At 36.3% G+C, this 11,262-nt stretch overlaps 1 protein-coding gene across 1 annotated transcript; it reads left to right on the forward strand.

The window, feature by feature from the left end:
* Positions 1 to 6,181: 6,181 nt before the first annotated feature.
* On the forward strand, positions 6,182 to 8,420 carry LOC126621134 (F-box/kelch-repeat protein At3g06240-like). Its single transcript, XM_050289519.1, has 2 exons — positions 6,182 to 6,491; positions 6,963 to 8,420. Exon 2 carries the CDS (start codon positions 7,034 to 7,036, stop codon positions 8,114 to 8,116), a length of 1,083 nt encoding a protein of 360 aa, XP_050145476.1. The 5' UTR covers positions 6,182 to 6,491; positions 6,963 to 7,033; the 3' UTR covers positions 8,117 to 8,420.
* Positions 8,421 to 11,262: the final 2,842 nt, after the last annotated feature.

Raw genomic sequence — 11,262 nt, forward strand, 5'->3', positions numbered from 1 at the left:
AAATGTGTCCAGGACAAAAAACTAGACGAGGGCACATACCTTGGTTCACATCTACATTTAATGTGCCGCATAAGAAGAGAGATATAAACATAGAGTTTGTGCATTCAGAATATGAAAGTTTTTCTCCATATCTAGGGTTTAATATGTCTAATCCGAAAACAACGCGAATTAAATTATTACAGATTTAGTAACTCAAAATACATGCATCTTAAATCAAAACGAGTATGACAAACAATTTATTAGTGTGAGATTCACTACTAATCTCACTGATGCTTGTGATCAAATCTCACATGTAGCAATATGTGTGAAGAAAGTTGAGGTTCCACCATAAAACCAATTGGTAATACAAGGAGTAGCCCAACTTACTTATAGGCTTATGCAAAGTCTCTCTTTCCATCAATGTGGACTTATTCTCAACACATTGATGAGACTCATTCTCATCACGTCACCGAGTCAGTATGAGAATTTTCAAGCCAAACACGTAGACAACACAAACAGCGTGATATGGAACGCCCATGTGGCCGTTGTGTCTCACACATGGGACAACATGCTTTGATATCATAAAGAAAGTTGAGGTATTACCATAAAACTAATTAGAAATACATTGAGTAGCCCAATTTGCTTATAAACCGTGCAAGGTCTCTAACAAGGTGATTGAGTTAAAAACCTATGTCAGTGATGTTGGTGTTGATAACATTAGTGGAAAAACATGCATCCCAAATCAAAAGGAGGATGCCATGTCAATCTGAACAGGAGAAAGAAATGCATGGAGATGGAGTCATTTCAACCGGATCATGATAAGATGCTTTCAACATATTTGGTGAGTGGCTAGCATGTGTTCCGGTGTTTGTCAAGACTCAGCAACAACAAGCAGTTTACTACCGCTTTACACGACACAATACATCAATGGTGGAATCCAGCTGGCTTAGGAGAAGAAAATGATAACATATGTATCTGCCTTTTTCATTCCTAATCAACACTTGGTCCATCCTAATTGCGTTATTAACTCCCAGGGTCCCATGTAATAACTCATTTTTCTTTGACAAATGATAAGATAATTACGTTATTTTTATTTAAATTACGAAAGAGGGATTTGAACTTGAACGAATAAAGGGTTCAATAAACCTTCTTTCATATAATTAATTGATTGCAGTCACGAAGGGGGTTTTCTCGATTGTTGCAAATGCGTTTCATTTAGTTGTTAATTATATTATTTTTAATATTAACTCGAGGGAAATTCTTCAATGTTACGTAGTATTGAATGATACCAAAATTGAACGGCTAAGATTGAAAATAACAAATTTAATAGTTGTGAATATCAAATATAACGGTTAAAATACTCGTAAATTGAATGCTACGCACCATTAAAGCTGGACCCCTATGTGATTTATTGTTATCTTTGAAGTGACTAACTAGTATTTGGCCAAGTGAATAATCCATCTGTATATAGAACATGAGGTGCTGGCTGGTGATTTCTTTTCTGATCATGACGTTTGTTATTATTCAAGAAAGAACAGACGTGTGAAGAGATATCGCATTTTTGTTTAATTTTCTTCGACTTTAATCCTATTTATTGACACATGATTGATTGTTTAAAGTGTAGATTGGTTAAACATAAATCATGCTTTAAATGGTCATTCTATATCGTAAGCAGTCAATCATGCCTACAAAAGGATCACAGCCGAAGAAAAGTAGCCAAAGTGAAATTTTCTCAAAGCATTCGTTCTTTCTTGTTCTTTAAGAATTAATGATATCACGTCTTTGTCTAGCTAGCGTACGCTATTTTATTCATCATTGGACATCCTAAATAACCAATCATGTTAATAAAATGAATCAAAGCTAAATAGAATCGAGTAAACGTGAGATTTTCTTAATGTTTGAATTCTTTAAGAAGGAACATGTCTTTGGCTAGCTACCTAGTACCATATGTGCTTGTGCTTGCTTGACTGTCTACTGTGCCCAGGTGTGTAAAAGATGCCCCTACCACACCAGGCACAACAGTTGTATTCAACAAAAAAGATGACTTGTTTTTGTCACTAAAAAAGATGCTTGGTTGCAAATGCATAGACCCCACATTTTTTCGAGTACCGGAAAACAACGACTTTGCACCAACTCAACCCAATCCTCACTTCTTAAATCCTACTTCAGTGATTTCATGAGTGTCTCCCAAGCCTCCTTTATATTTCCAATCACCCTAATTACTTCTCCATCAAAATTTAACGCCCCATCTCTCTCTCTCTCTCTCTCTCTCTCTCTCTCTCTGATTGATCTTCGATCTAAAACAATTAGGCTTTTAAGGATGAAGAAGATGAATTTTCTGCTACGGAAGTGCAAGAGCTTGTCAAGACAGCTAGGGCGATCTTCATCATGCGGTAGCCTAAGGTCGAAATCTACGAGGGAGAATATATGTGTGCATGAAAGTCATGAACTTCATCATCGCCAAACTGTAATATTCGTGGGAAGCACGAGGAAGCGTTATGTGATTAGCTCAAAGTACCTCAACCATCCGTTGTTAGATGCCTTGATCGACAAGTCACCGAACCAAAAGCGAGGACAGGAGGATGGCATCTTGGTAAACTGTGAGGTGGTTTTGTTTGATCACTTGTTGTGGATGCTGGAGAATAATGCAGAAGATCCCAGCTTTGGTAGCACTTCAGAATCATTGGAGGAATTGGCTGCCCTCTATGTGTTCTGATTAATTAGGGTTTGATCTGCTAATTCAAAAATCATCCCTTTGTTATTGATTATTGTGTTTAATTAAATTTTTTTTGTTCTAACCACATTGCATTCAATTTGGTGGATCATGCTAATATGATTGTATTTGTGATTAATCATGGGGTTATGATGTTGTACTCTATCAATATTCTTGAAATTCTCTCATAAATAAAGATAAATGTCCCTAAGAGCAGTTCCACCGGAGGTGGAATAGTCCAGCACCCAGTCAAAAAACCAGGCTGGGACCCTGTCAACCCACACCAGCCCACGGGATTGCCTGGCACCCAGCCGAAGCCGATCTCCAGGCCAGCCCAAAATTGACAAACCTTGGGACCGGCCTATATGACGTCAGGCTGACATCATGATCTGAAATTGATGATGACGAACTCCATCTCCGACGAGGAAGACGGTTCGACAACGCTACCTTCGAGGATGAGGCCGCCGACCTGGAACTTGTTGTTGAGGACGAGCTGGTCTTGGAAGCTGTTGAGGACAATGACATCAAATTCGGCGATGCAGCTGAAGATCAGGGCGTAGGTCCAGAGGCGGCGAGTTTGGAGCTGGCAAGCCCAGGCGCTGATGTCGACCAGTTTGGGGCGGGTCGGACCGTGGAGGGCAGTGGGCAGTGGAGAGGAAGCAGATAGTGAAGGGGAGGTGGGGATTTGATGGAGGGTGGAGATGGGGGGGGGGTGTGGGGTTGGCGTGCTCTGGTCTGAGGAGCATTTTTGGAGAGAGAGGGAAAGAGAGGGAGAGAGAGAGCTCACGGTGATGATGAAGGTGGTGGTGGGTTGGCGTGCTTTGATGTACAATCTGTCAAATTATTATTTTATAATAAAAATAATAATATTTTAATAAAATTGACTAGGCTATTTTTGTTGGGGGTGAAGCCTATTACTGTTTACTGGGGTCTATTACTGTTCACTTGAGTGGATAAATGTACTGGGTGCTGGCGCAAAGTCTTTTAGGGGTGGAATTGCTCTAAGGGTCTCTTGGAATTTTACAATAAAGCATGTTAAAGTGATTCAACTATGTTTTGAAACTTGGGAGGAGAGATTTTTCATTGTAACTAGAATACAGGACGATATTGTCACATATCATTATATAATTGGAGGAACACTTGAAATTTTTTTTCCTCCAATTGTATAATGACATGTGACATACCGCACCATGTTTCGGTCATAATGAAAAATCTTTAATTGGGGAGTGTCTAATATAATTGGGCGTATTCTCACTAAAGACAAATTTTAACTACATTATTGATACTCTATTATGAGACTTAGCCCACTCTCCTGCGTTTTTAGTATAAATATATAATTTGTTAAAAAAATAAAAAATAAAATAACAACTCTCGAATAATTAATTAAGAAGTCTACAAATTTCATTATCGTGTAACTCTTGTAACTCATCATGAAGTGAGAGACCTTTGGTGGTTATTGACCAAGTGGTGATCCTAGAGCCTACAAATGATACCCTTTCTCCCTCATATCTTCATACTATGTCTCACAACTCAACTTCTCCTGGCCTCATTATTCAGTGTTTTCTTATTAGCTAAATAAAAGTGTTTTTGTGGTAGAATTTTGGACTCTTTCTGTTGTGCATATAGATTTGTTATACACTAATTTTGTTAAGGCTTGTTGTGCAGATAGACTTGAATCATACAATGGTTCAGTTGGGTTACTATATGCTAGACGGGACAAATAAAAAGATATATTGATGCACTGGTTTGAGAGCTTTGCCAAATTGATGAGGGCTTGATTCTCCTTAACCTAATTTTCTAAATGATATCTCGAGAGTTTTGCCAAAGAGAACACAATATCCGCACCTTAATGTAATCGCCTACATGCTTCTCCTCAATAGATAAATCAAACCAAACCAAACTAAACTAAACCAAAACAAATTTTTCTCCTTTTGGTACAAAATCGAAACCAAATCCAAACCCAACCAAGCCAGTTTCCAATTACTCTGGTTGTTCATGCTGGCCCGGTCCTCAATAACATAGTTTTGGCCCTTTTGGGCCATACCATACGAAGCTTGAAATAGAAAGGTCCTTTTTTTTTTCTTTTCCGAACCAACGTGTCAGCGAACCACAAAATTAGTGGAAGAAGATGAGTCCGCAAAATATTCTTTGTTATAAAATTTCTTTTTTACTTAAGAATTCTCACATCGTACAATTAATTTTCGTTACATATTATTTTTATTAATTTTAAATAAAAAAATTTAAATAATTTCTTACCGTATGATTTACATCAAATGATTTACTCGCAATAGCCGAAGAGAGTTAGGATTTTTGAAATTCTTAATGCCCATTTCTAGGGTTTGCCTAATTTCCCCTTTCAGATTTTCAAGACTCCATTTTTTGTTCTTTCTATTTTTGTTGACTCATATTTATGTTCGCGTTTATCTCCTCCCGTAAAACGCCGCTCAATGTATTTTTCTTTTATTTTTTTGTTTTACGAGTCTCCTCCCTTGCACCGGTGCTTCTTCTTCACATCAATTTTGCGATTCTCCATACAAACATGCATCTACTTTTTTCTTCTTTAGTACCAATGACCGAGGCCCAATGGTCAGACTGACCAGCCGCCTCCGCCTATTCCTCCTCCGCCGGGATATCTGAGTCTGTAGTTTGAGAGAAACGGCTTTTCATCTATCGTGGTGGAGTTTATCTCCTCCACGTTTGAATTTTTGAATTACCATTTTGTTCCTATTTTACTTGGCTAGTTGTTCATTGTTCTTCACTATCAAAGTGAGGGCATGATTGAGATAATGAAGCTTCACCATTTTGTTGCTCTCAAATTATATATATATATATATATATATATATTTTTTTTTTTTTGTTAACGGATAGATTTGTTAAAATTAAATATTAGATTAAACATTAGATTGAGGTATTAAATTAGATGTTAGATTAAGTCGACATGGTTGGAATCCAATGTAAAGGCAACACTCATATTCACCAATGTAGTAAATGATCACTTGCTATATATATATTTAAACTACATATTAATTAGACCGCATGTTTGTCATCAAAATTCTAACAAATGATCACTTTAACCCTCTTACCAGAACTGAACAAAAATAAATTTTATTGTTTTTATACTAACATCACAGCCATATAAATATAACATATCATATTTAAAAAATAAATAAATAAACCCCACTTTCTCGTACCTTCTCTCTTCCTTTTTTGTATTTGTCTTTTATTTTTATTGAGCTGTCACCCGTACTCATTAATGATAGATCATACTAAAATAAAAAATAAATTTAGTTAAACATGCGAAATGTGTGTACCAATTGCTAGTATAGATTATTAGATCATGACATTCTAGTGAGGAAAACCTCTTCATGTAAAGAAATTTCATAGTGTATGAGGAACAAGAACTGATACAACAAATATCATAATATAAGTGATGAAATTTTTTTTTTAAGTGTTGAACCATGCGTTTCCGTGTCACTGTAAAATCGCGATCTCCCTTGCAAACAGGGCCTAAAGCCGCTTTCATTTCTTTCGTCGTGTGATTCGACTTGACTTCAGGTTCCTTTCCTCTGTTGACCTCGTTTTTATTTCTTTTTGTCTTTCCATTTTCCAGAACGAACGAGAGAGACTCGTCCCCAAAACCCCAAATAGAAGTATGGAATGAGAGTATTTGGCGGTGCCGATTAAGATAGAAGAAGAAGAAGCAGCCCAAGGCACGAGCTAGCAGAGAGAAGGAGAAGCAGAGAAAGATTGACACTGTCACTGTATTTGCAGAAAAAAAAACCCCACCCTGGTTTTCTGGGTATCATCACATTTTCTTCCTGCTAACCCTCTCTCTCTTTTGTTGCTAAATTTTGCGTTTATATCCTTTTTTTTTTTTGGGTGAATAATTTTGCTTCGTCTCTATTGAAATGGGTTTACCCCAAATTATGTTTAATTTCTCTGATTATAAAGCTATTTAATTTATATGATTATACAGACCCATGTTTAGTTCCTGAATTAAGAAACCAAATTATAATCTGGATAAAGTACTCAACTTCAGGCATCTATGCCGAAATTTTGCTATAATCTGTTTAAATCCTCTCTGTGAAAATGTGTTCATCTCAAATTATGTGTAATTTTTTCTTGTTTTTAAGGACCCATGGTTAGTTATTGATCTAGAAATTAAGTTGCAAATATCTTGGTGTAAGGACATGGATTTTGGAACTCCCATCTTTGCCACCTGCACTCGAAACTGAAATTTGTGTAAGTTGGGTTTGTTCTTTTTCTGCAGAGTGAGAAGGGAACAAAGAGTTTGAAAATCACTAAGCCATTGTCAAGTACTGAACTTTTAGGCATCAATCAATGCAAAACCTGTTTTTGGCCCCGAATAAAATGTCAAACGGCCCAAAGCTTTCAGAAGATATCATTGAAGACATTCTTTCTAGACTTCCTGTGAAGTCTGTGTGTAGATTCCGGTGTGTATCGAAGTTATGGCTCCATCTCACCACTCAACCCCACTTCATCCAAGCTCACCTCAAGAGAACCCAGAGTTGCAAACTCCTTATTAGTTCTGCAAATTCTCTCTTCTCCTTGGACCATCTCGCACCTATAGATGATGATTTGTTACCCCTGGAGCTTGATTTTCCACTCAAGGGCGGCCAACCCTTCCTTCCTTGGATCCAAACCTTTGGTTCGTGTAATGGATTGGTCTGCATTATGCCCGTGCCAGAAAAATTCTTTATATTCAATCCTACCACCAGAGATTGCTTGAGGGTACCGGATTGCCCCATGCCGATTCATGTATGTCCTGGACAAGACAGCCGTAATGGTTATCATAGGCACAGTTTTGGTTATGCTCCTTCTATCAATGACTACAAGTTCGTGAAGGTTGCTTATGGTTGCATGGTGCATGTGTTTTCACTGAAAAACAATTCATGGAAAAGGGTTCAAGATTTTCCTTACAAACATCTTCTGGACGATTCTACAACATTTCTCAATGGAGCTGTGCACTGGTTATGTGGCCCTGTCGGAGTTGGAGATACCTGTGTCATTGCTGCATTTGATTTAGCAGAGGAGAAGTTCTTAGACTTGGCACCACCTGATTCAGTCACAAATCATACTAGATTTACGATTGGCGTTCTGGGAGGGTGCCTTTGTTTGCTACACCAGAACAATATCAAGCAACACTCATTTTGGGTTATGAAAGAGTATAATGTGAAGGAGTCTTGGACGAGGATCTTGATCACTGACTCATACTTTTCTCTACAGCCATTGTGTTACTGGAAGGATGGCAAGATATTACTGGTGAGAAATAGAAAGAAATTACTTCTGTGCAACACGAAGAACGGAACATGTAAAAAGTTCTTGGTAAATGGCCTTCCGTCTCGCATATTTGCTGACGTGTATGTGGAGAGCCTGGTGTCTCCAAACTTTCAGCAGAACTAGTGATTGTGTGCTTAATCCGGTGCGTACGTTTCTACCTCTATCGGTCTATGCGTCTTTGGTGTTTGCTACCCAATTCTTGTATGGAACTCAGCAAGTTTATATTTTGTTGTTAAGGAAGTTGTTCTCTTGTGTTTGCTTTGGTGAAATCATACGTTTATTTGACGGCGGACGATGATTTACTCTTGTTTGTTATCTGATTAGTTAATCTCTCAACAAATTTGTTAATGGCTTTGTAGTTTTTGGAGTTAAAGAGTTTACCATGACTCTATGAAGCATTATTTGTGAAGATTGAGCATTTAAGTCACTTTGGTTGTTAAGGTAGATATGGAAAAGGCAGACTATTTGTCTTGCATCAACTGGTAAATTACTCTCAAATTGACATTTACTGCTTCAGATTACTCTGTGTGGTGAAACTGAACAAACTTTTCAAAATTTACTGAATTTTAGATGGCCTTTTTGTCTTGTTGGCAATTTGCAGCTAAATTTTCTGAATATTGGCAGCAGGTTGTATTATTATTATTTTTTAAATATGAGCAGCAATTGTGGCATGCTACACACCTATCAAACGTGGGTATGTCAATTTAACCTGAGGGGCTTGCCAGCTTGGGACGTGCTTAATGTGACTTAAACTTGATGTGGTAATGAATATCTCATCCTATCGACTTAAATCCTCACACAACTAATCATTTTAATACCCTACTTATTAATTGTGGGCTATTAGTCTCCAAGTATGTCTGATTTTTTGCGGATTCAAGTCAAGTGACTTGCATGGAACACATTTTAAAGGGTAATAATTATTTTTCCGCCAATAAACTCATATTGTTGCATATTGATTGCGAATTTATCCTTCAACGTTAACTTTATAAATTTTCCATTTTAAGAATATAAGTCTTCAACTCGTTATAAATTGTCAATCTATCTTTGAAAGTGTATCAAATACGAGTGATAAATTGACGAATAATTAAATAAAGGAAAAATTAGTATCCGGTCCCTAGTTTTTATTGTTCATTGACTAAGACCTTATTAGTTCTCAAATTTTGATTCAAGTCCCTAGCATTAATGTGATAATGAATTTACTTGTTTATTATATAATTTTTTAATATAAAAATTAGTAATTAATTTAGGGTTTAATACTCACACCTCTATTAAACTTCTAATTAATTTTCAATTCAAACATTTCCAAAATAATAAAAAATTAAATTAAATTAAGTTTGTACCTATTAGTTTTTTTTTATATATAAAAAGATTCTCAATTTTTTAATCTTAAATGTACCCATTCATATAATTTTTCAATTTTTTTAATCTTAAATGTACCCATTCTCAAATATATCAATTTGTTATATGTAAAATGTACCCTTTTTTTAATATAAAATCCATTCAAATTTTTTAATCCATGTTTAAACTTATATGGGTACATTCTTTTTCGTTGATTTGAGAATGTATCCATGTTTTGGTACAATAACTTTTTTTGTTAATTTTGGTTAATGTACCCATACATATATGTATATATATATAAACACACACAATATAATAGAGAGTATAATTTATATTTTATTATTTTTAATCCCATAAATTATGGGTTTTATTTAAAATCTCATTAATATAAACAATTACAAATTTCAATTTTTAATTTTTAATTAAAAAAATATAGTAACTTACATTATTACATTAATGTCAGGGACCTCAATCAAAAACTAAAAACTAACAAGGTTTCAATCAAAGAATATTAATAGTTATGGACCGCATCCAAAGTGTCCCTTAAATAAAACAACCGCAGTTTTAATTCTTGATATTCATGTTCGAATTTTGGATACATTTTTATTCAATAAAATAAAAAAACACATAATTTTCCAAATATTTTGCGCGCATTGAACGGAGCCCAGAGCTCCTTTCCGTCGTATATGCCTCGGAGACGGCGCCAAAGCCGCTTCATTTTTTATACTGATCCGATAGAAGAGGAACCCCAGAGAGAGAGAGAGAGAGAGTGTCGCTGTCACTGGATTTGCAGAAAAACCCTTCTCTTATTTTCTGGGTATTTATCACATTCTTCCAGCTACTCCTTTTTTTGCCAAATTTTCTCCTTTTTGGTGAATAATCTTTCTTATCCCCTCTGCGAAATTGGGTTCATCTCGAACCATGTTTAATTTCGCTGATTATAAAGTTTTTTAATTTCTCTGATTATGCATGTTTTAGTTCCTGATAAAGAAATGAAGTAATAAAGTTCTAAACTTTAGGGAATCAATGCCAAAATTAAGTTAAGTAATACGTTTAATTCCTCTGTGTGAAAAATGGGTTCATCTCAAATTATGTTCAATTTCTCTTATTGTAAAGTGATTTAATTTCTTGAATATATGTATATGTGAAAGTTTTTAAGCACCCATGAGGCCATGATTAGTTCCTGATTGATCTCATATCTTGGTGTATGCACATGGCTTTTGGCCATCTGCGCTCAAAACTGAATATTTGATGAATTTTGTCTCTGCAGAGTGAGTAGGCAAAAAGGAGTTTGGAAATCACTAACCCAATTGTCTAGTAGTGAACTTTTAGGCATCAATGTCAAACCTTTCAGAAGATATCATCGAAGACATTCTCTCTAGACTTCCTGTGAAGTCTGTGTGTAGATTCCGGTGTGTATCGAAGTTATGGCTCCATCTCACCATGCAACCCCGCTTCATCCAAGCCCACCTCAAAAGAAGCCAGTGTAAAATCCTTCTCAGTTCTAAAAATTCTCTCAGCTCCTTGGACCATCTAGCGCCTATCGATGATGATTTGTTACCCTTGGAGCTTGATTTTCCACTCACAGGCGTCCAATACCTTCCTTGGGTCCGGATTGTTGGTTCGTGTAATGGTTTGGTCTGCATTCTGCCTAAGCCAACAACTTATTTTATATTCAATCCTACCACCAGAGAGTGTTTGAGGTTACCAGGATGCCACACCACAGCATCGGCAATATCAAGCAATACTGGTTTTGGATTATGAAAGATTATAATGTGAAGGAGTCTTGGACTAGGATTTTGATCGCTGACTCGTACATTTCTCTACAGCCGTTGGATTACTGGAAGAATGGCAAGATATTACTGGTGAGAGATCACAAGGAATTACTTCTGTGCAACACGAAGGATGGCCTTCAGTTACCCTTCTTTGCT

This window comes from Malus sylvestris, chromosome 5 (genome assembly GCF_916048215.2).
Source record: "Malus sylvestris chromosome 5, drMalSylv7.2, whole genome shotgun sequence".
Classification (NCBI taxonomy): domain Eukaryota; kingdom Viridiplantae; phylum Streptophyta; class Magnoliopsida; order Rosales; family Rosaceae; genus Malus; species Malus sylvestris.

What these genes read in the sequence shown, in the direction of transcription:
- LOC126621134 (XM_050289519.1), top strand. Translation starts at nt 7,034, where the DNA reads ATGCAAAACCTGTTTTTGGCCCCGAATAAAATGTCAAACGGCCCAAAG.